This window comes from Punica granatum, chromosome 7 (assembly GCF_007655135.1).
Source record: "Punica granatum isolate Tunisia-2019 chromosome 7, ASM765513v2, whole genome shotgun sequence".
NCBI lineage: Eukaryota > Viridiplantae > Streptophyta > Magnoliopsida > Myrtales > Lythraceae > Punica > Punica granatum.
In genome coordinates, this window is record NC_045133.1 from 11,782,249 (window position 1) to 11,799,612 (window position 17,364).

The 17,364-nt window shown below is 36.7% G+C and overlaps 1 protein-coding gene across 7 annotated transcripts; it reads left to right on the forward strand.

The window, feature by feature from the left end:
• The first annotated feature begins 10 nt into the window (after positions 1-10).
• Positions 11-16,938, forward strand: LOC116213091 (putative acyl-activating enzyme 19). Of its 7 annotated transcripts, none has more exons than XM_031547901.1 (17): positions 11-498; positions 853-1,338; positions 1,861-2,057; positions 2,566-2,769; positions 3,165-3,878; positions 3,962-4,644; positions 5,987-6,062; positions 6,149-6,235; positions 6,938-6,981; positions 7,871-7,979; positions 10,308-10,367; positions 11,613-11,697; positions 11,811-11,875; positions 13,025-13,084; positions 13,544-13,621; positions 15,882-15,973; positions 16,053-16,938. In XM_031547901.1, the coding sequence occupies exons 1-17, from the start codon at positions 147-149 to the stop codon at positions 16,294-16,296; spliced, it is 3,636 nt and encodes a 1,211-aa protein (XP_031403761.1). In that variant the 5' UTR covers positions 11-146; the 3' UTR covers positions 16,297-16,938. The 7 variants fall into 7 exon arrangements, 3 of the variants coding, with proteins under 3 accessions (XP_031403761.1, XP_031403762.1, XP_031403764.1); XM_031547902.1 differs by having other exon boundaries at positions 13,577-13,621; XR_004157996.1 differs by lacking the exon at positions 11,613-11,697 and having other exon boundaries at positions 13,577-13,621; positions 16,053-16,408.
• The last annotated feature ends 426 nt before the right edge of the window (positions 16,939-17,364 follow it).

The window sequence follows — 17,364 nt, forward strand, 5'->3', positions numbered from 1 at the left end:
AAACCCAAAAATAATGCCATGCAAGGAAGTATTTGGTTCCGCCTCCGGAGCCAACGTTCTTCTTCAAAAGATGACGCGAAATTGATTTCAGGTTTCACTGTTGTGACCGAAATCAAACAGATTCCTACTTCCCTCACTTTCAATCCATGATCGACGATGAAGAGAAGCAGCAGGAGAAACTCGGGCGCTGCTGCATATGGCACCAGTTCTCCGCTGCAGCTTCAAGCCATCCGGACAAAATCGCGGTCGTGCACGCCTCGGGCGGCGCCCGGCTCTTCAGAGAATTGCATCGCGGCGGCGAAACTTCTGCGGGCTTTGGCACCGACGGCCTAGGCTTCTTAACTGACCGGGCTGCTCCATCCACCTCGCCCCCCGTTTACGACGGCGACGCGTGCTTCGCTTACTCTCAAGTGTCACTGGCGGTCGAGTCCCTCAGCTCTCGCCTCCGCGCCGTCCTGGACGGTGAAGATGTTCCCGACCTCATCAAACCCTCATCTGGTATCAGTGTCCAGTCACTCATGTATTATTATTAATACGAAAAATCGGATTTGGCTATGTCAGGTTTAAAAGGCTTTTGAACTGGGTCTGGTTGGGATGGATGATAGCAATTGATTTATGTTCTGCTGAAATGCCCTGTCCGACATGGAGCCATGTCGGGAAATTTTAAGATGTAACAAGAACAAGGTGTCTTCCCGGCATCGCGTAAAGTAAGGATAAGATCGTATGATGAAATTTAAAAAATTGACGAGTAGAATAGCAAATTTGGCGGATTGATAGCGTCTTTTTGGTGCCTTGGATTCATGATATGGATTTTCTGTAGCTGAGGTTCTTCTGGTATATTTGTTTTATTAGGTGAAGTGAACAATCGTGGTGAGCGAGCTCAACCTGCGGATTCCTTATCATTTGTGCCGAGCAATCCACGTTTGGCTGAGTCAAGGGATGTGTATAGACCCAAAATAGTTGGGGTTTACATCCCTCCTTCTGTGGAGTATGTTGTCTCCGTTCTTTCTGTTTTGAGGTGTGGGGAGGCACTCATGCCTATAGATCCATGGTGGCCCAAGGACAGAATACTTTCGGTTGTTGCTGCTTCAAATGTAGATGCTATTCTTGGGTCTAAAACGTCGTTTGGAAAAACTCATGATAATCCCTCTGACTGGATCGCCAAGTCAGTAAGTTGTCCAGTGTTATTATTCTCAATGGATGAATGTCTTCAAGTGGACAGGGGTTCTTGTAATATACCTTTGCCTTGTAAAGGTTGGAAGCAGAGGTTATTCTGTTATTTGATGTATACATCAGGATCAACTGGGAATCCTAAAGGAGTTTGTGGCACTGAGCAAGGTATACCTTCTTGCTTCCTGCCTTTGGCAATTCTCATCTCTACTAGATTCATTGGAGTTTTAAGAGCACATGATTAGCTGGTAGTGGTGGTAATTTCCTGTTGTTAACTTGTTATAACGATCTGTCATAGAATTATTCTCTTATTTTTTTCTCCATGTTTAATTTAATCAGGCCGAGTGAGATTCTTTTTTATGGAATCATCTGTGTTATTTCCTGTCGATATTTCATATTTGACACCATTAACTTTGCACTAATTTTCTTCGATGACTTCACAATATTTGTAAATCTAGGAGTCATTTGTTTCTCTCCTGCCTTTATTGCCTTGTGGGTATTCAGGTGTTTATTCTTAACTCAGAAAATGTGCAATTTAAAGCACATTTCAGTGCATCACTGTTTCGGTTGCTCCAATATTAGATTCATCTATCCTGTAAGGCTGTAACTAGATACTTTCTCTGATTTTCCAGTTACTTTTTATTTTCTCAATCATATCAGAAGTTGATGTCTTCTTGTCCTTTCTTTTAGGTCTTCTGAATCGCTTTATGTGGATGCAAGAATTTTACCCCTTTGAAGTGGAGGAATACGTATTGTTCAAGACATCGATAAGTTTTATTGACCACCTGCAAGAAATTTTGGGAGCTATACTTACTGCTTCTGCCCTAGTAGTGCCTCCATTCAATGAGCTAAAAGAAAATATTTTCGCCGTCCTTGATTTCTTGGAGGTAGGCCTTAAATTTCATCTCTGCTTTTTGTTTGTCTTTTGCTTCATAAGGTGGATGCCATCTCAAGTATATGTGAAAGCAAAAGAAGTTATGGAGCTGATATCATGCTACCTTTCATCATCATATTGACTTCAGATGTGTGAACCTTCTTTTGTACCTAGTCCAGGTTGCATTTGACTTTGTTGTCTGGATTTGCCTTTTTAATTTCAAAATAAATAGGATCATAGTAAATAAAGACAAAAGGAAGCAACCTTGGTAAATATAATAAAAAGTTAATCATGTCTTTGACTTAAGCACCATAGAGGATGTAATCTGTTCCAAATGTGCCAGTGACTCACCAAAAATTGATGAAGCTAGTGAGTTTTTTTGTCTTTTATTAGTTACCACAATATTTCAACTGGAACTGCTTGCCCACAAAGCTTTTTGTCTTCATAATATGTCGACTCACCTGGAGAATTCAGGCAATGAATTTTTGTGAGTGCCTTTGAGTATTTAATTAATTTTACAGGCTTACCGTATTAGCAGGCTTACAGCTGTTCCGTCACTTATGAGGGCTGTCCTTCCTGCTTTGCAAAGTCAACGGCACCTGCAGGTCACTGAGTCATTAAAATTGTTAGTACTGAGTGGTGAAGATTTTCCTGTACTCTTGTGGAAGATGCTTTCTACTGTATTTCCCAACACCTCCATCCTGAATTTGTATGGAAGCACAGAGGTGAGGAATTACCATTCAAATGTTAAATGCCATCTATGAAGCAAACTATTTGGCGTTGGATGGTTTTTGCCATGCATCAAGTACTCTTTATTTCTATGTTAACATAATGCTACTTTGCTTTTTCTCTCTCTGTTTTTTTCCCCCCTTTTTCCTTTTCAACAGGACAAGTAATTTATAGTTTATTCTCCATATTGTTTATAGTAATCTGCTGCCTTTCTCTTAGAAGCAAATAAAACTACAAGGTGCTACTTGAGCAGTCTCTGTCTCTTTCAATATTTTGTGTTAATTCACAGTTCCAATGATATATGTTTCTTACTGTATATTGGACAAAGATCACTCATTTGGCCTATTTGCCAACTTAATTATCAGTTATTGATAGGTCAATGTCATTGCAGGTCTCCGGTGACTGTACATTTTTTGACTGTGAAAAGTTGCCGATGTTATTAGAGACAGAGGCATTAACGAGCGTTCCAATCGGTCAGCCAATATCTAATTGTGACGTAGTGCTTGTTGGGGAGCATGACACTCCAGATCAAGGGGAGATACATGTTGGGGGTCTCTGTATTTCTAGTGGATGCTTTTTAAATTCTACAGTAGTTCACTCAGACTTCACAGAGCTGCTTCACTGCTCTTCTTTGCACTATTCTGACAATAGACAAAGAAATCAGTTATTCTATAGGACTGGTGACTTCGCTCAGCGTCTAGAAAATGGTTACTTGGTTTTTTTAGGGCGAAAAGATCGCATTGTAAAGATCAATGGGCAGCGGGTATCTCTGGTGGAAGTCGAAAATGCATTGAGAGGACATCGAGATGTGCTTGATGCTGCTGTGATTTCTCAGAAAGGTCCAGAGGAGCTTATCTTCCTTAAAGCATTTCTATTACTAAGGGAGATGGAAAATTCTAGGGATGTATTGGGATGCATTAGACGTTGGGCAATTGGTAAATTTTCAGCAGTAATGATTCCTCATCAATTTGTCTTTGTTGAATCATTTCCTATGACTTCTAGTGGGAAAGTTGATTATGAGTCGCTAGCTGCTCTAGAAAAAATGCAGACCAATGAAGATAGTAATCAAACTGAGGATATTGATCTCTTGCAAGCAATAAAAAAGGTTTGCCATTTGACTCTCTTCTGCAAAGTTCTGAGTTGCTTAAGATCATTATTAATGTAATACGTTGCATATTTCTGTGACAGGCATTTCTTGATGCCTTGATGATTGAAACGGTGTCTGATGAAGACAATTTCTTCACTGTTGGTGGTAACTCGATTGCTGCAGCGCATGTGTCCTATAATCTTGGGATTAACATGAGATTGCTGTATGACTTTCCAAGCCCATATAAGCTGCATCGTGCTATCTTGCAAAAGGTGGGATCATACAGTGAAAATTTGAAAGTAGATGGCGGTTTGAGAATAAATCTGGAACCTGGCAAAAGGAAAATTTTCCAATCGCTTAATTCTGAGGCAGCTGACATATACAGGATCAAAGAGAATGAAAAGTCGATTGGAACCAGTGGAAAGAATGGAAACCATGATACAACTTATAAGCGGTTGAAAGCTGATTCTGATACGTATTCTACCTCTACTGGTGATAGTCCACGAGATGGCTATCCTTGGACATCTCTATTGAAGCTCAAGTCTTGTTCCTTAAGTCGATGCAACAGGGTTATGTATGAGAGTGACTACGGTTTGACTGATGGATGTCAAGCAAGTTGGCCGGCAGAAATTCCTAGAAACACAAAATCTTTTATGCGCAAGCTGTGGAAAGTTCCAATGGGTTCTTGTGTTGATGCATCACCACTTCTGGTAGTGCGGAACCAGGAACTATTTGTATTTATTGGAGCGCACTCAGAAAAGTTTGCCTGTGTTAATGCCAAAAGGTACATCATCAACTTCCTAAATCTTCCAATATTAACTTCAATATGAAAGTATTGCACAGGGTTTCATGTTAGCTTGCCATAGCTTGCCTTATTATAGCCAGTTTTATTGTTGGACATATTAACTTTCGCTATAATTTATACGTGCATGTGATTTTGTAAAGAAAACCTTGTATGAAGCTAATTTGTCAATTTTAGATATAATTGTTGGGAGAAAGAATTTTGAGTAGTTATAGAAAATGATGGTGCTCCAGTCTCGTCCATTTCACTGAGATTTGGTACAACTGTGTACTTTTTGCTTGATGGCAAAGCAGTGGCCTTAGTTTAACACTGTTTGGATGGAGACAAATCCAGGGAGAGCACTCTCCTTTGTTTGGGAGAGTTCATTAAGGGAGAGGGAGGGAGAGGGAGGGAAATGCAGGAAGAGACCCTACAATTACTCTAAATTTGGGAGATCTGGAGGAATTGCTGCATCTTTTCGGGTCTTCCTTCTCGACTCCCCTACAAAATTTCCCACTCTCCTCTCCCTTGTTGACAAATAAGGAAGAACAATTTCCTCCTCCGTACCCTCCATCTCTTCTCCCCTCCCCTCCCACTGCTAAAATAATTCCATATGTAGTGTTAGAGAACACAAGGAGGAATCCCATTTATTCATGTGTGAGGATCTACATTTGCCATTAGTAGGGCTATAGTTTGATTAAATATAACAATTAAGTGCTTAAAAAGTTAAAATTTATTTAAGATTATTTCAAAAGAAATGAATAGAGTTGAAAGGCATCAGAGAGGATGAATATAGATCTAGGAACCGTATAACTCAAAAAACTGGAAATAAGTTAATCACGTGTGTTTATAGTCAATCGGTGCTCATTACCACCCTCTGTCTCACTCTCTTGTCTCTCCCGTTGCTTCATTTCCATAAAATCTTGTAACCAACTTCTAGCAACCTTTAATGCTGCTTAAGATTGAGCAATGAAGTTCTTAACTCAAGGTGAGAGATTGAATCTTTTGTTAATTGGAGCAAGACACCACCCTAAGAATCACAATGCCTACAATGTAGGTTGAGGTGGAAGATGAGTCACTAACTCTAACTAAAAGTTTCTAGCCTCTATATATGTTTTTATCTCATATATATATTACATAATTTTTTTCATCTCATAATCTTATTGAACTCGGTTTTGAAAAGAATATACCATTATCTGCTAGGATAATCTGGGTACAGTTTCTTTTCAATGGATGTTTTTGCCATGTTTCATTCTCATGAAGAGCTCTGCGAACCTTTTGTAGTAAAACTTCCCTGTACACTGTTGTTAATGGAGGTGTCCTGTCCTTAACACAAGTTATTTAGTGGTTCTGTTCAGTGGGAGATCAAACTAGATGGAAGAATAGAGGGTTCAGCAGCTATTACCAATGATTTTTCTCAGGTTCTCCTTTAGTTTTTCCTGTATGTGTCCTAGGTTTCTCAACGGCTCTCTTGTGTAAAATAGTTACTAGTCTGTTGTGTTTCCAGGTTGTGGTTGGATGCTATGATGGAAACATTTATTTTCTTGATTTTTCCAGTGGTGAAATTTGCTGGACCTTCCAAACTGCTGGCGAGGTAATTAACGTTTAACTGCCATTCCATGTTATGGTACTGATTAACTAATTGACCATTGCTTTCTCCTTATAAGAGCTGAACTTGCCTTTTATCTATTACAATTGATTGCTGGTTGCTGGAAGGATCAAATAGTGCAAATTGATCCAATGAATTATTAACATAGTTACTCCTTGGACGGCTGGGTCAATGCATTTCAAGGTGGGGCGGTGACAATTTCTGAGGACGGGGTACATATAGTCTCTAAAACTGCAGGTGTTCTAATACGTGAAAGAACTACCGAACATCTAGAAACGTTGTCACTGTTCCTTTGTGTAACTCAATAAGTCTAGCACATTCAATCTAATTTTCAACAGTTGAATAGTAACTCTTTTTCAAAACACTCTGTTATCTAATGTATCTGCACAGATTTTTCCTGAATCTCTTCTTTCTGGTGCTGCCATCCAAGACCTTGGCAGTGTGAATATTGTTTATCACAATATTTTTCTTCTGGCCAGACATTGGTTATTACAATATACAAGTACGTATATGTGTGCGTCTGTATATATCTGTATTTCTTGAGCAGTCTAATGCCACCGCCCTATTCTTTCAATGTTCTCCATTCTCGTGTTTAAGCAATTCCAATTCGCTTTATGCAGTTTCTTTATGTTTAACATTCAGAGTGATCTTTCTTTGGGTTGAATAAAATTTCATTTTTCATTGTAGGTGAAGTCACAGCCGGTTATAGAGAAGAAAAGACAATTAATCTGGTAGTGTTTTGCTTGCATTCTGTCTTTTCCCTATTCCTTTTAGTGGATAAACTGCCAATGTTGATTTTGTTATTTTCTTGTAATATGTATACATTTATTCGTAAGTCAGAGGTTTCTAGGATTTATAATTTGTGTCAGTTGGCCCTCTTGTTAATTGATTCAAGAGGCAATTTATAGTTGTTTGTTCTGATAGATTAATTTGTGCATTCACATATTATGTGATATCTTCACATTTAGTCCATGATTAGACGTTGGCTTGACATGGAGAATCGTGATAATTCAATAAATGACATCTAGTTGCATCATGCAAGTGTTTATTCATGTTTTTGGTCGGATAGGTTAATTTGTTCATTCATATTTTATCTACTGATATAATGGAAAATTAACTCAGATAGTTGTTCTCCATGCTCTGTAGACAATATGGTCTGGAGAAAATTCAGCATCAACGCTATAGTTTGAGAATTCACTTTTGTACAAGCAGTTGCTTAGTCCTGTGCATGTTCTGTTCAAGTTCTTCCATTTGTTTCCGTTCATTTGCTGATAGTTGAAATTATCTTGGCAAGAAAGAACTTTTGAGTGAAACTGAACTTTTATTCATTGTACATTCCGTGACTCAGTTAGCTTCTTACCAAGGAGCATCGGTACCAATCATGATTTCAAAAGGACATAAACATCAGATTCTGCGGTTGTGTGTTTTACCTGAAATTTCCATTGTGTTATCAATAAGTTTATGCTTTTTTCATCTGGCATTTCCTTTTAATTCCTGATCCTCAAAGGTTATAATGTTCTCTTGCACTGTGTTTTCTTTTTCTGTAATTCGTTGTTGCTTCATCATTTAAAATATTTCTACTCTTCAAGATGAACTTACTTTCTAAAATAATATTTTTAGGTGTGGGTCATATGACCATAATCTGTACGCTCTTGACTACAAAAACTATCAATGTGTTGACCATGTTACTTGCAGTGGAAGCATATTTGGATCTCCAGCAATTGATGAGGTGAATACTAAATCTTTCCTGTCTTTTTTTTCTAATATATATGTGCCCTAGAGTAACCCAACCATAAATATGACCTTGAAAATCCTATCGTTAATTCCTCCCGTCAATTTTTGGACACCTTGGAGGGAGAGCAATGGGAGGGCTTCTACTATATACAGTTCCATTAAGCTATCCGATAGATGGATTACAATGTAATATATATAACATATATTTTATTGTTGGACCCCGTGCATCACGGCAGTATTATTATTTTTTTTTATATTTTTTTTATCACTCTTCCCCAATTATTATCCTAAAGAAAAGAAAGTAGCTGAATAAATGTCATAATTTTTGTCTCATATTCTAATATGGGAATACTTTTAAGATAAATTAAACTTACGTAGAAAATAAACTTAAATGTGAATACTAATTGATGACATCTGATAGGAGTTTGAGGTAGTTTGTGATATATTCTTAGAATACAATGCATTAAATTGATATCACTAAAAATGAGAGAACCAAATTTATACACAGAGAAATGATAACAGAGTTATGTCTCTGTTCTCTCAAATTTAGGCAATAATTTTGATACTGTTTTATAAAATGTTTAAGCAAGTATGATGTGATTTCATGAATCTACACTAATATATAAACCCAGAGATGAGACTTTTCGTCTCACTTTATGTTTTCAGTTTTGTCCCTATTAAATTTTCTTTAGCCAATTAAAGAAAAGGACAAAATTGTCCATTCAAGTTTTCTTGCCCCTCTCTCCTATTAACTTCCCTAGAAGTACTTCCATAATGTCTCCCAATTTCCTCCTCCTCCACCCCACGTCACTATTTCCTCCTCTTATAAAAACCACCCGGGCCACTAATTTCTTTGTTCTATTAATTCTATTTATTTTAACAATTAATTATTTATAATAACTCAACAATTTTTATTGAACAAAATAATGTCATAAAAAATTATCTAATTCAACGTAATTCATGGAGTCCTGGGCGTGTATTTATGCTATAATTGTTTCATATAAACATAAATTGGTAATATGACCATACCTACCGCATCCATCATAGTAAATGCATGCCCATCTCTATGTTGTATAAATAACAAAGAAGACTTATCTCTTGCAAATTATATCATATTTTCCAAAAAATTTATTATGCGTGAAGCGTACTGATCAGAAATAGTGTATTTTTTAACATTTGGATATAATTTTTTAATTAACTTATAATTTATTGCTATTGCTACTGTGTCATAAAAATTGATAAATATTTTAGAAGTATCTGTCCTCCCGTGCGTAGTGTGCAACCTCTAGTAAGATAATAAGAGAAAAGTGTTGGAGCTGTGGATAAGTTTTTTGAATAATTAAGGATCTAAGAATTAAGAGAGATCTCTCATTTTTAGGCCTTATTATGGATAAATTAATAAGAAAAGATAATAGTTGAAAAGGAAAAAGAATTAAGATATTATCAGTATGGGGTAGTTGATAAGGGACGAAAAAGATATATAATTATTTTATATTCATACAATTGTTTAACATATTAGAGCATGACATGTGGCAAGCTAAGGAGATTCTCAAGCTTATATATATAATATATCTAAAGGTCATATGACAAACATCGTAGAGAGTAAATGGCATGAACTTTGAATTTGTGGCCTCCATTATATTTGATTTTATTCAGTTCATGTACATTTGTTGAAAGTGTCAATATATTATATGGAAATAAGTCGGTGAGACATTCTTCTTCTAATATAATATGGCTGTAGAAACTCTATTGTTGATCTATCCAACTCACTCAAAAACCCTTGAATAATTTGTCTTTTTCTTTTGAGTATTTATGTTATTTTTCTATTTATGTTTTTCAGGTTATTTTATGTAATATTAGCTATATTACCTAATACTTATGAGTTAGTTGGAAAAATAATATATCTTCATGCATTAGACATTTGATTTTTAAATCAAGTAACTAATACCAGGGAGTTATTGATTTACATGCAAGTTCATCACCTAGTTATTACCACCAAAAAACAAAAAGCACCACTTATTTAGTGAAACTTGCTCGATGCATATGTTCATGTCTACTTTTTACTTTATCTGGAGATAAGATTTTCTATGGTAATTCATAGCTAATTTGATTTTAAAGGGATTCGTTAATTTAAAGCTGATGTTGGGATGTTGTCTATATCACTGTTTTACTATAGATGTATGTGGGAAATGTTTTAGTTATCGTTAACATTCAAAAAGACATTTTCTTTTTTTACCTCTGTTTTGCTATTTACACAGGAGTGTAATTATTTTGAAGTTCCCGATACACTTTATTCATGCTACTTATCTACTTAATCTTGCAGTTGCGCAGCAGAATATATGTTGCATCCACTAATGGCCGTATTACAGCGTTATCCATAAAGGTACCTATATTTAATCCTTCAATTTTGATGGTTGATGATCTAAAGGATTGTTCAATTTCATCTCCTTTTCTTCTTTTTATTGAGTACTAGCATCTCCGTTTGTTTTCAAAGTCGTGATTTAAGATTTTAACTTTAACTTTAACTCAAAACACTATACAACAAAACACACATTTCAAAAGTCAAATTGGTGGGCCCCATATATTATTAAAATACAATCCCATTATAATTAATTATCTATACCTTCCATTCATTTCATATTTCAAAAGTCAAACTGGTGGGCCCCATATATTTTTGTCTTCTTCTATAATCACAATCACAATCACAAATTCGTGACTTTAACTCCGAAAACAAACGCATTGTTTTAGAGATTTTGAAGTCACAGTTGGAGTTAGACAGTTTATAGGTAAAGAAGAGTGTCTACATTTTTCCCATGGCATCACCTCCTTGTAGTCTAGATACAGAAGCGTAGCCCCTGAAAATAACCTTTATTAGTCAAAATGCCGATACAATGGTAAACAGTCATCATAGAGTGAATGTCGACTTTTTTCCTATCCCTTGTGCATTCTGATATTTTCTTGCTTCCAGTTTGGATTTAATGTTCCAGAACCAAAGAGAAAACACCGAATGTAATTTTCTTATCAAACTCTCTTTACCACATGTGGCTCTCCCCATTCCCTATCATCTTACTTTTTGTTCTTTGTATTCTCTTTCTTGCTGTGAAGTTGGAACTTGATAAGAAAGTCTCTTCCCATTTGATAGGGGCCATTAACGGGTCGGGGTCCATTTTTGAAGTTCTTATTAAAATTCTTGACTAGCCAATTGAAGCAATCTCAGTGGGGTGGGGCTGGACTAACTTTTTCCTTTATCTGTCATATGGAAGGTTGAATCAGCACCTTGTATTATTTCCTATTAAACTTGCCATGTGGGACTTATGTTCTTTTATCATATCAGTGTATGCAATTCAATAACATTTTCATGCTCAAATTTCTTGTCTTGCATCATTTGACTAACAATCGATCAGTTACCCTGTAATTATTTGTGGAGGAAAGGACATAAGTTTGGTACATGATTTCATCCAGGGGAGTATTGTAAAATTGCCAGTTTCTTATTGTTACAGCTTAATAAGCTTCCACTTTGAGGCAGATATATAATATGATGTGCTGAAGGAATTTGTAGGAAATTAAGGATGGGTTCAATGATGACAAATTTGTATCCTTCTCAAGTAAATTTTACCTGATATTGCAGGCTTCGCCATTTTATGTTTTATGGCAATGTGATTTGGGAGTACCAGTTTTTGGGTCCATCTCCATATGTCCCATTTTTGGAAATGGTATTCTGCAAAAACTTCCTGTCAATGCTGCTTGTTCTCTCTCTCTCTCTCTCTCTCTCCCCCTCTGTTATTTCCAATCTCTTTATATTATGTCTAATTGGGTGATGCTGCAGTTATATGCTGCTTGGTTGATGGATCCGTCATTGCGTTGAATTCAAGCGGAGCAATCTTTTGGAAGGTAGAGAACTATCTTCAAGCCTACGGTGACAAAGTCTCTAGGCGCATGGCTTGACGTAGAAAGTTTACAAATTATTGTTTTCTTTTATTTTTATAATTTTTTAACAATAAAGTTCTTAATTCCTGTTTAAATGCTTGAATCACAAAAATAAAGGGGGGGCATGGAGTTTCAATATTCATAATCCAAAATGAATTCCTTTTTGCCAGAAGATTGCAATGATAATAAATCAGTAGTCCACAAATCATGTGGTTAAATACAAGCACTCTAGTTTCCTTGCCTCCCGAAGAAGAGGAAATATGATACTTCTCTCCTATATCAATTTTTAGACAAAAAGACGTCTCCTGGTTGATTTTAAATTATGTAGCTGCTGAAGTTGATTTCTATTATTACATCTGCGGCCTCGTAGGAGACATTTCCAGTATAAAATGTGCCCAACAAGAGAAGCATATATTTACAGCCATTGTCCATTTTATATTGTTGTAATGTGAAGCGAAGAAAAGACGAGAAGATGCAAATGTACTGCACAAGGATGACATTGTATGAAATGTTTATAGAAATAATATGATTTACATATATAAATCTCCTCTTTTTGAGTACTTATAAAAGTCAAGAATTTCAGTGGCTTCCATGTTTCCACCACCTGAAAGTTTTATCCTTTTCAGAAGCTTTCACCCGTACTATCGCGATCACTGCATATATATATATATTCTCATGTTTATTTGAGAAGAAACAATGGTATTACTTTGATTTTTTTCTATAACATAGTTCAAAGAATGGAGAAACTTAATGAGGAAGTTCACTTTTATGCTGCACTTCAGTTGTGTCCTGCTTATCAGTTACTGATGATGCATTAACAAACTTAGTTCTTGTTTTCTTACTTTTAGCTTCAACCTGAATTAACTTTTTTTTCTACTTCTAGTTTTAACCTGAATGGACTTTTTGTTGGTTGAGTTGTTTGCTGATAAACTGTTGGCTTTGTTACATGTACCCTGGTTGTCTACATATTTTAAGGAGTAAATTTTGCACATTCAAAGTAAAAGAGAGAGGTGCTGACCTTTTTTTGTGCAGTATCAGAACACTATGCTATTGCACTGGAGTATTTTTCTGCTTTGTTGTTGATTTCCTAATTCTTCATGTGTTAATACTTAGACTGGAACGGATGGTCCAATATTTGCTGGAGCCTGCATATCTTCGGCACTTCCTTCTCAGGTAAAGCACCCTTTCAATAAAATGGTTCTATCATGTTTTCAGATGTCCAACTTTTGTAATTGTATTTTTTTTTTGTTCTTTTGCAAAAGACAAAATAGTACTGAATGTTTTGGATGCGAAGAAGCTAAAGTAGACAAAAAAGTGTTTGCTGAGGCAAACAAAATGGTTCAAATAATAAAACTGAAGCATTAACAAGATAAGTTTATTTTCTAAGATGGATTGGGAATCTTGTCGTAAAATAGTAATTACATTCTATGGTATCCGGACTAAAGTCACTAAACTTCTTTTATGCCTCTTGAATGTTTATCTAGATAGAACTTGTGACAAAACAATAATTGCAAAAATATATTAAAATGCGAATTAGATGGTCTAACTAGAAAATTATAGTGGTACCTGCTGCAGTCCACAGAAAAAAGATTTTGATTAATTCGTATAATGTAATAATTTCAGCAGTTGCAGGTCATGACACTTGCACATTCACGTATTCTGCAGGTTCTCATATGCTCCAGAAGTGGAAAGATATATTCATTCGATACGGTATTGCTCCATCATTTGATTACTTGTTGGTCAATTTTCTTGTCTTTATTGTTTGTTAAACCCCACCTCAAGACTTGCAATTGGAAACGAAGTCCTTTGTGGTACTACTGCTACATGTTGCCTTTGCTACATCTTAGGATAACTTTTTTTTTTTGCTGAATAAAAGGTTAGGTCGGGTTATTAGCCCACTGTGGCTGCTCCAACTAAAGGAACCTAACCGTCATGGAATATTCCTTTCGTCATAGCTCGTTAAGACTGTAGCTTAACTTGGTCACCTCAGTCTCACCAACGCACTAGTGAATTAAGTTCAAGGCCCACTGAATCAAGCATTATGGGTCGGTCACCGCCATCCCATAATATATACACATAGTGGCGAGTTCTACGTCCTCAGTGAGGTTCGAACTCGTGATGTTTAAGTGGAGCGCTTGATGCTTAACCACTAGATCGTCGTGCTGGTGGTCATCTTAGGATAACTTATATAGTCTTGTTTGTAACCACCAACATGGTGGTCTAGTGGTCAGGTTCCAAGAGCTCCACTTGAACATCGTTCGAACCTCACTGAAAACGTAGAACTCGTCACTGTGTGAGTGTATTATGGGATTGTGGTGGCTGGCCCATAATGCTTGATCTAGTGGGCCTTGGACTTAATCCACTAGTGTGTTGGTGGGGCTGCGGTGATCAAGTTAGACTAAAGTCTCAGCGAATTATAGCAAAAGGAACATTCAGTAGGTTAGGTTACCTTAGTTGGACAGCCACAGCGGGCTAATAACCCGACTTAGCCTTTTATTCAGAAAAAAAAAAGTGTTATTGTTTGTGCCTGCCATATTTTTGGGTTTTTGATTAACCTCTTTTTTGAGGCAATTCCTTGATGTTGGTTTCTCTTATGATTACTGAGAAGAAAATGGCTCATTCCTAACTAATTAAAATTGAATGATGTGTTCATATTGCAATAGTTATGTTCTCTCTCCAAATCGGAGTTAGACTAAAGTCTCAGCGAATTATAGCAAAAGGAACATTCAGTAGGTTAGGTTACCTTAGTTGGACAGCCACAGCGGGCTAATAACCCGACTTAGCCTTTTATTCAGAAAAAAAAAAGTGTTATTGTTTGTGCCTGCCATATTTTTGGGTTTTTGATTAACCTCTTTTTTGAGGCAATTCCTTGATGTTGGTTTCTCTTATGATTACTGAGAAGAAAATGGCTCATTCCTAACTAATTAAAATTGAATGATGTGTTCATATTGCAATAGTTATGTTCTCTCTCCAAATCGGAGTTAGACTAAAGTCTCAGCGAATTATAGCAAAAGGAACATTCAGTAGGTTAGGTTACCTTAGTTGGACAGCCACAGCGGGCTAATAACCCGACTTAGCCTTTTATTCAGAAAAAAAAAAAAAGTGTTATTGTTTGTGCCTGCCATATTTTTGGGTTTTTGATTAACCTCTTTTTTGAGGCAATTCCTTGATGTTGGTTTCTCTTATGATTACTGAGAAGAAAATGGCTCATTCCTAACTAATTAAAATTGAATGATGTGTTCATATTGCAATAGTTATGTTCTCTCTCCAAATCGGAGTTAAAATTCTCATATTTGTCTGAACCAGTTCAGTCATTGAAGCAGCAGAGAGGGGGAACTCATGAGTTTGTCGTGGTCTAAGTTCATGGGTTCAACAACTTATATAGTTTTACTTGGGGAGGCTTTTGGTGGAATCCCAACAATTAAATTTCTAGTAATGCACATTCCCATTAAGGTGGGAATCCACATTCCCACCCCCTAAATGGTAATCTACCTTACCATTCAAGTGGGAATGTGGATTGCCATGACCCAATCAAATATGGGAATTCTGTGGCCCAAGGAATTTAAATAAACTTTTCGGGAAATCCACATTGATCCCAAGTGCCAAATGCCACCTAAAAGATTTCTATACTGTACAAAAAGAACATATGTACATTTAATCAAAAGATACTGTACAGGGGTGCCTTAAATAAAGAACCGGTTATTTCGTGCTAGTCCCGTGGTTAAAATTTTCAGTCTGTCGATTTCACTGGTTCTTGGCCATTCTGGTTAGCGTCCTGGCAGCAGTAATGCAGCCGTCACTTTGGTCTGGTTTCAATCCAGCATGACATACCCATCCATGTCTACATTTACATGGTGTTGAATGCACTGGATGTTCTGCATCAGTGCGTCTTGCTTGTACATGAGCTAAATGCAACCCATTTATTCACTTCGTCATGGAATATCCTGACAATTGTGGGGCATACATTCAGGAAAGCGGGAAGACAATCTGGGAGTATGATGTGGGAGAACCAATAACTGCATCTGCGTATGTTGATGACAACCTGCAACTAACATGCGACAGGTAAGTCAACTGGCACTGCTACCCTCTTTGTATTGGTTTTTCTTTTGAATAAATCACACTAAAGCATTCTTTTTTTCAGGTTGGTTTGCATTTGTACCTGCTCTGGAAGTATTCTCGTCCTCCAAATCAATGTGGATATGGAGGGAGATGCAGTGGAGAAAAGTGACCACATGGTTCAAGAATTTTCTAGGTTGAAGCTTGACGGAGACATATTCTCCTCACCAGTGATGATTGGCGGGCTAATTTTTGTCGGTTGCCGGGATGATTACTTGCATTGTGTTGCTTTAGAAACTCAAAGTTTAACCAAACGATTATTTTGCTGAATGGTTCGCTGTTGCCCTTTCTTGACCGCACTTTCCATGGAGGCAATCAGCAGTGATTGTACTTCATCGAATTGCAATAGTAGGTTGTTATAATGATGTCGGTTTTGTGTGAGGGAGACTTCTATGTTGCTAGGAGCTTATCCTGGGTATGTTATCAAGCCTTTGCGGACCTCATATGAGAGATCAAGATGCGAAGATCAGAAACTGTCTTAGGAGGCATGGAGAACGCTCTTTGAATAGAAATGCAATGAGAGCAGAGTTCAATCGTGCACTGGGAAAAGTGCCGGAGGAACAACCACTTGCAATCGGGTTTAAATGGTGGTGCAGGTATCGTTGGTCAAACTATGGAATTTGAAGCGCATAAAAAAAAAATTATAACCGTAGTAATTTTCTCTATTTTAGGTATTTACCCATTTGTAGTATAGTAAATTTTGAGGAGCTATTTTTTCATTCGATCATCTTAAGATATAAGTTTTTTTTTCTTTATGTTGTCTTTTCATTATTTTTCAATTTTGTGTGAGTGTTTTACTTGTTTATTTTTTTATTTGTAAGTTATATAATAATGGATTTGAGGTGTTACAGTCACTTAGCATATGAACAATTAGAATGAGATTACAAGAACGTGGAAAACTGTTAAGACAAGATCACTAAGCTTGCTTTGGGTTTTCGAGTGGAATGATGATTCAATTTAACTTGATTTTGTGTAATAATTGTAAGTATTGATAAATATATGAATGCATGATAATATATATATCTATGTATATATACATGTGAAGTACATGGGGAATTTACTATTAAAAATTGATTATAAAAATAGTTAGAAAAAAAGTATGAGTGAAAAATTATTATTAAATAGAAAAAAAGATAATAAATATTCCAGTATTTTCATGATGACTGTGCGCACTCGAATTTCGTCTCGTCGGGGCACGCGTGTGCGTGCCTATGCAATGCGGCTTGGGAGTGTCCACCTTCCCGGGGACGCGCGACGGACGCACGTGAGAAAGAGTCGTCACTTGTCATTTTACGGCCCGAAGGTCGAGTGCTGGCAAGTTACCCGGGTCTAGGGGT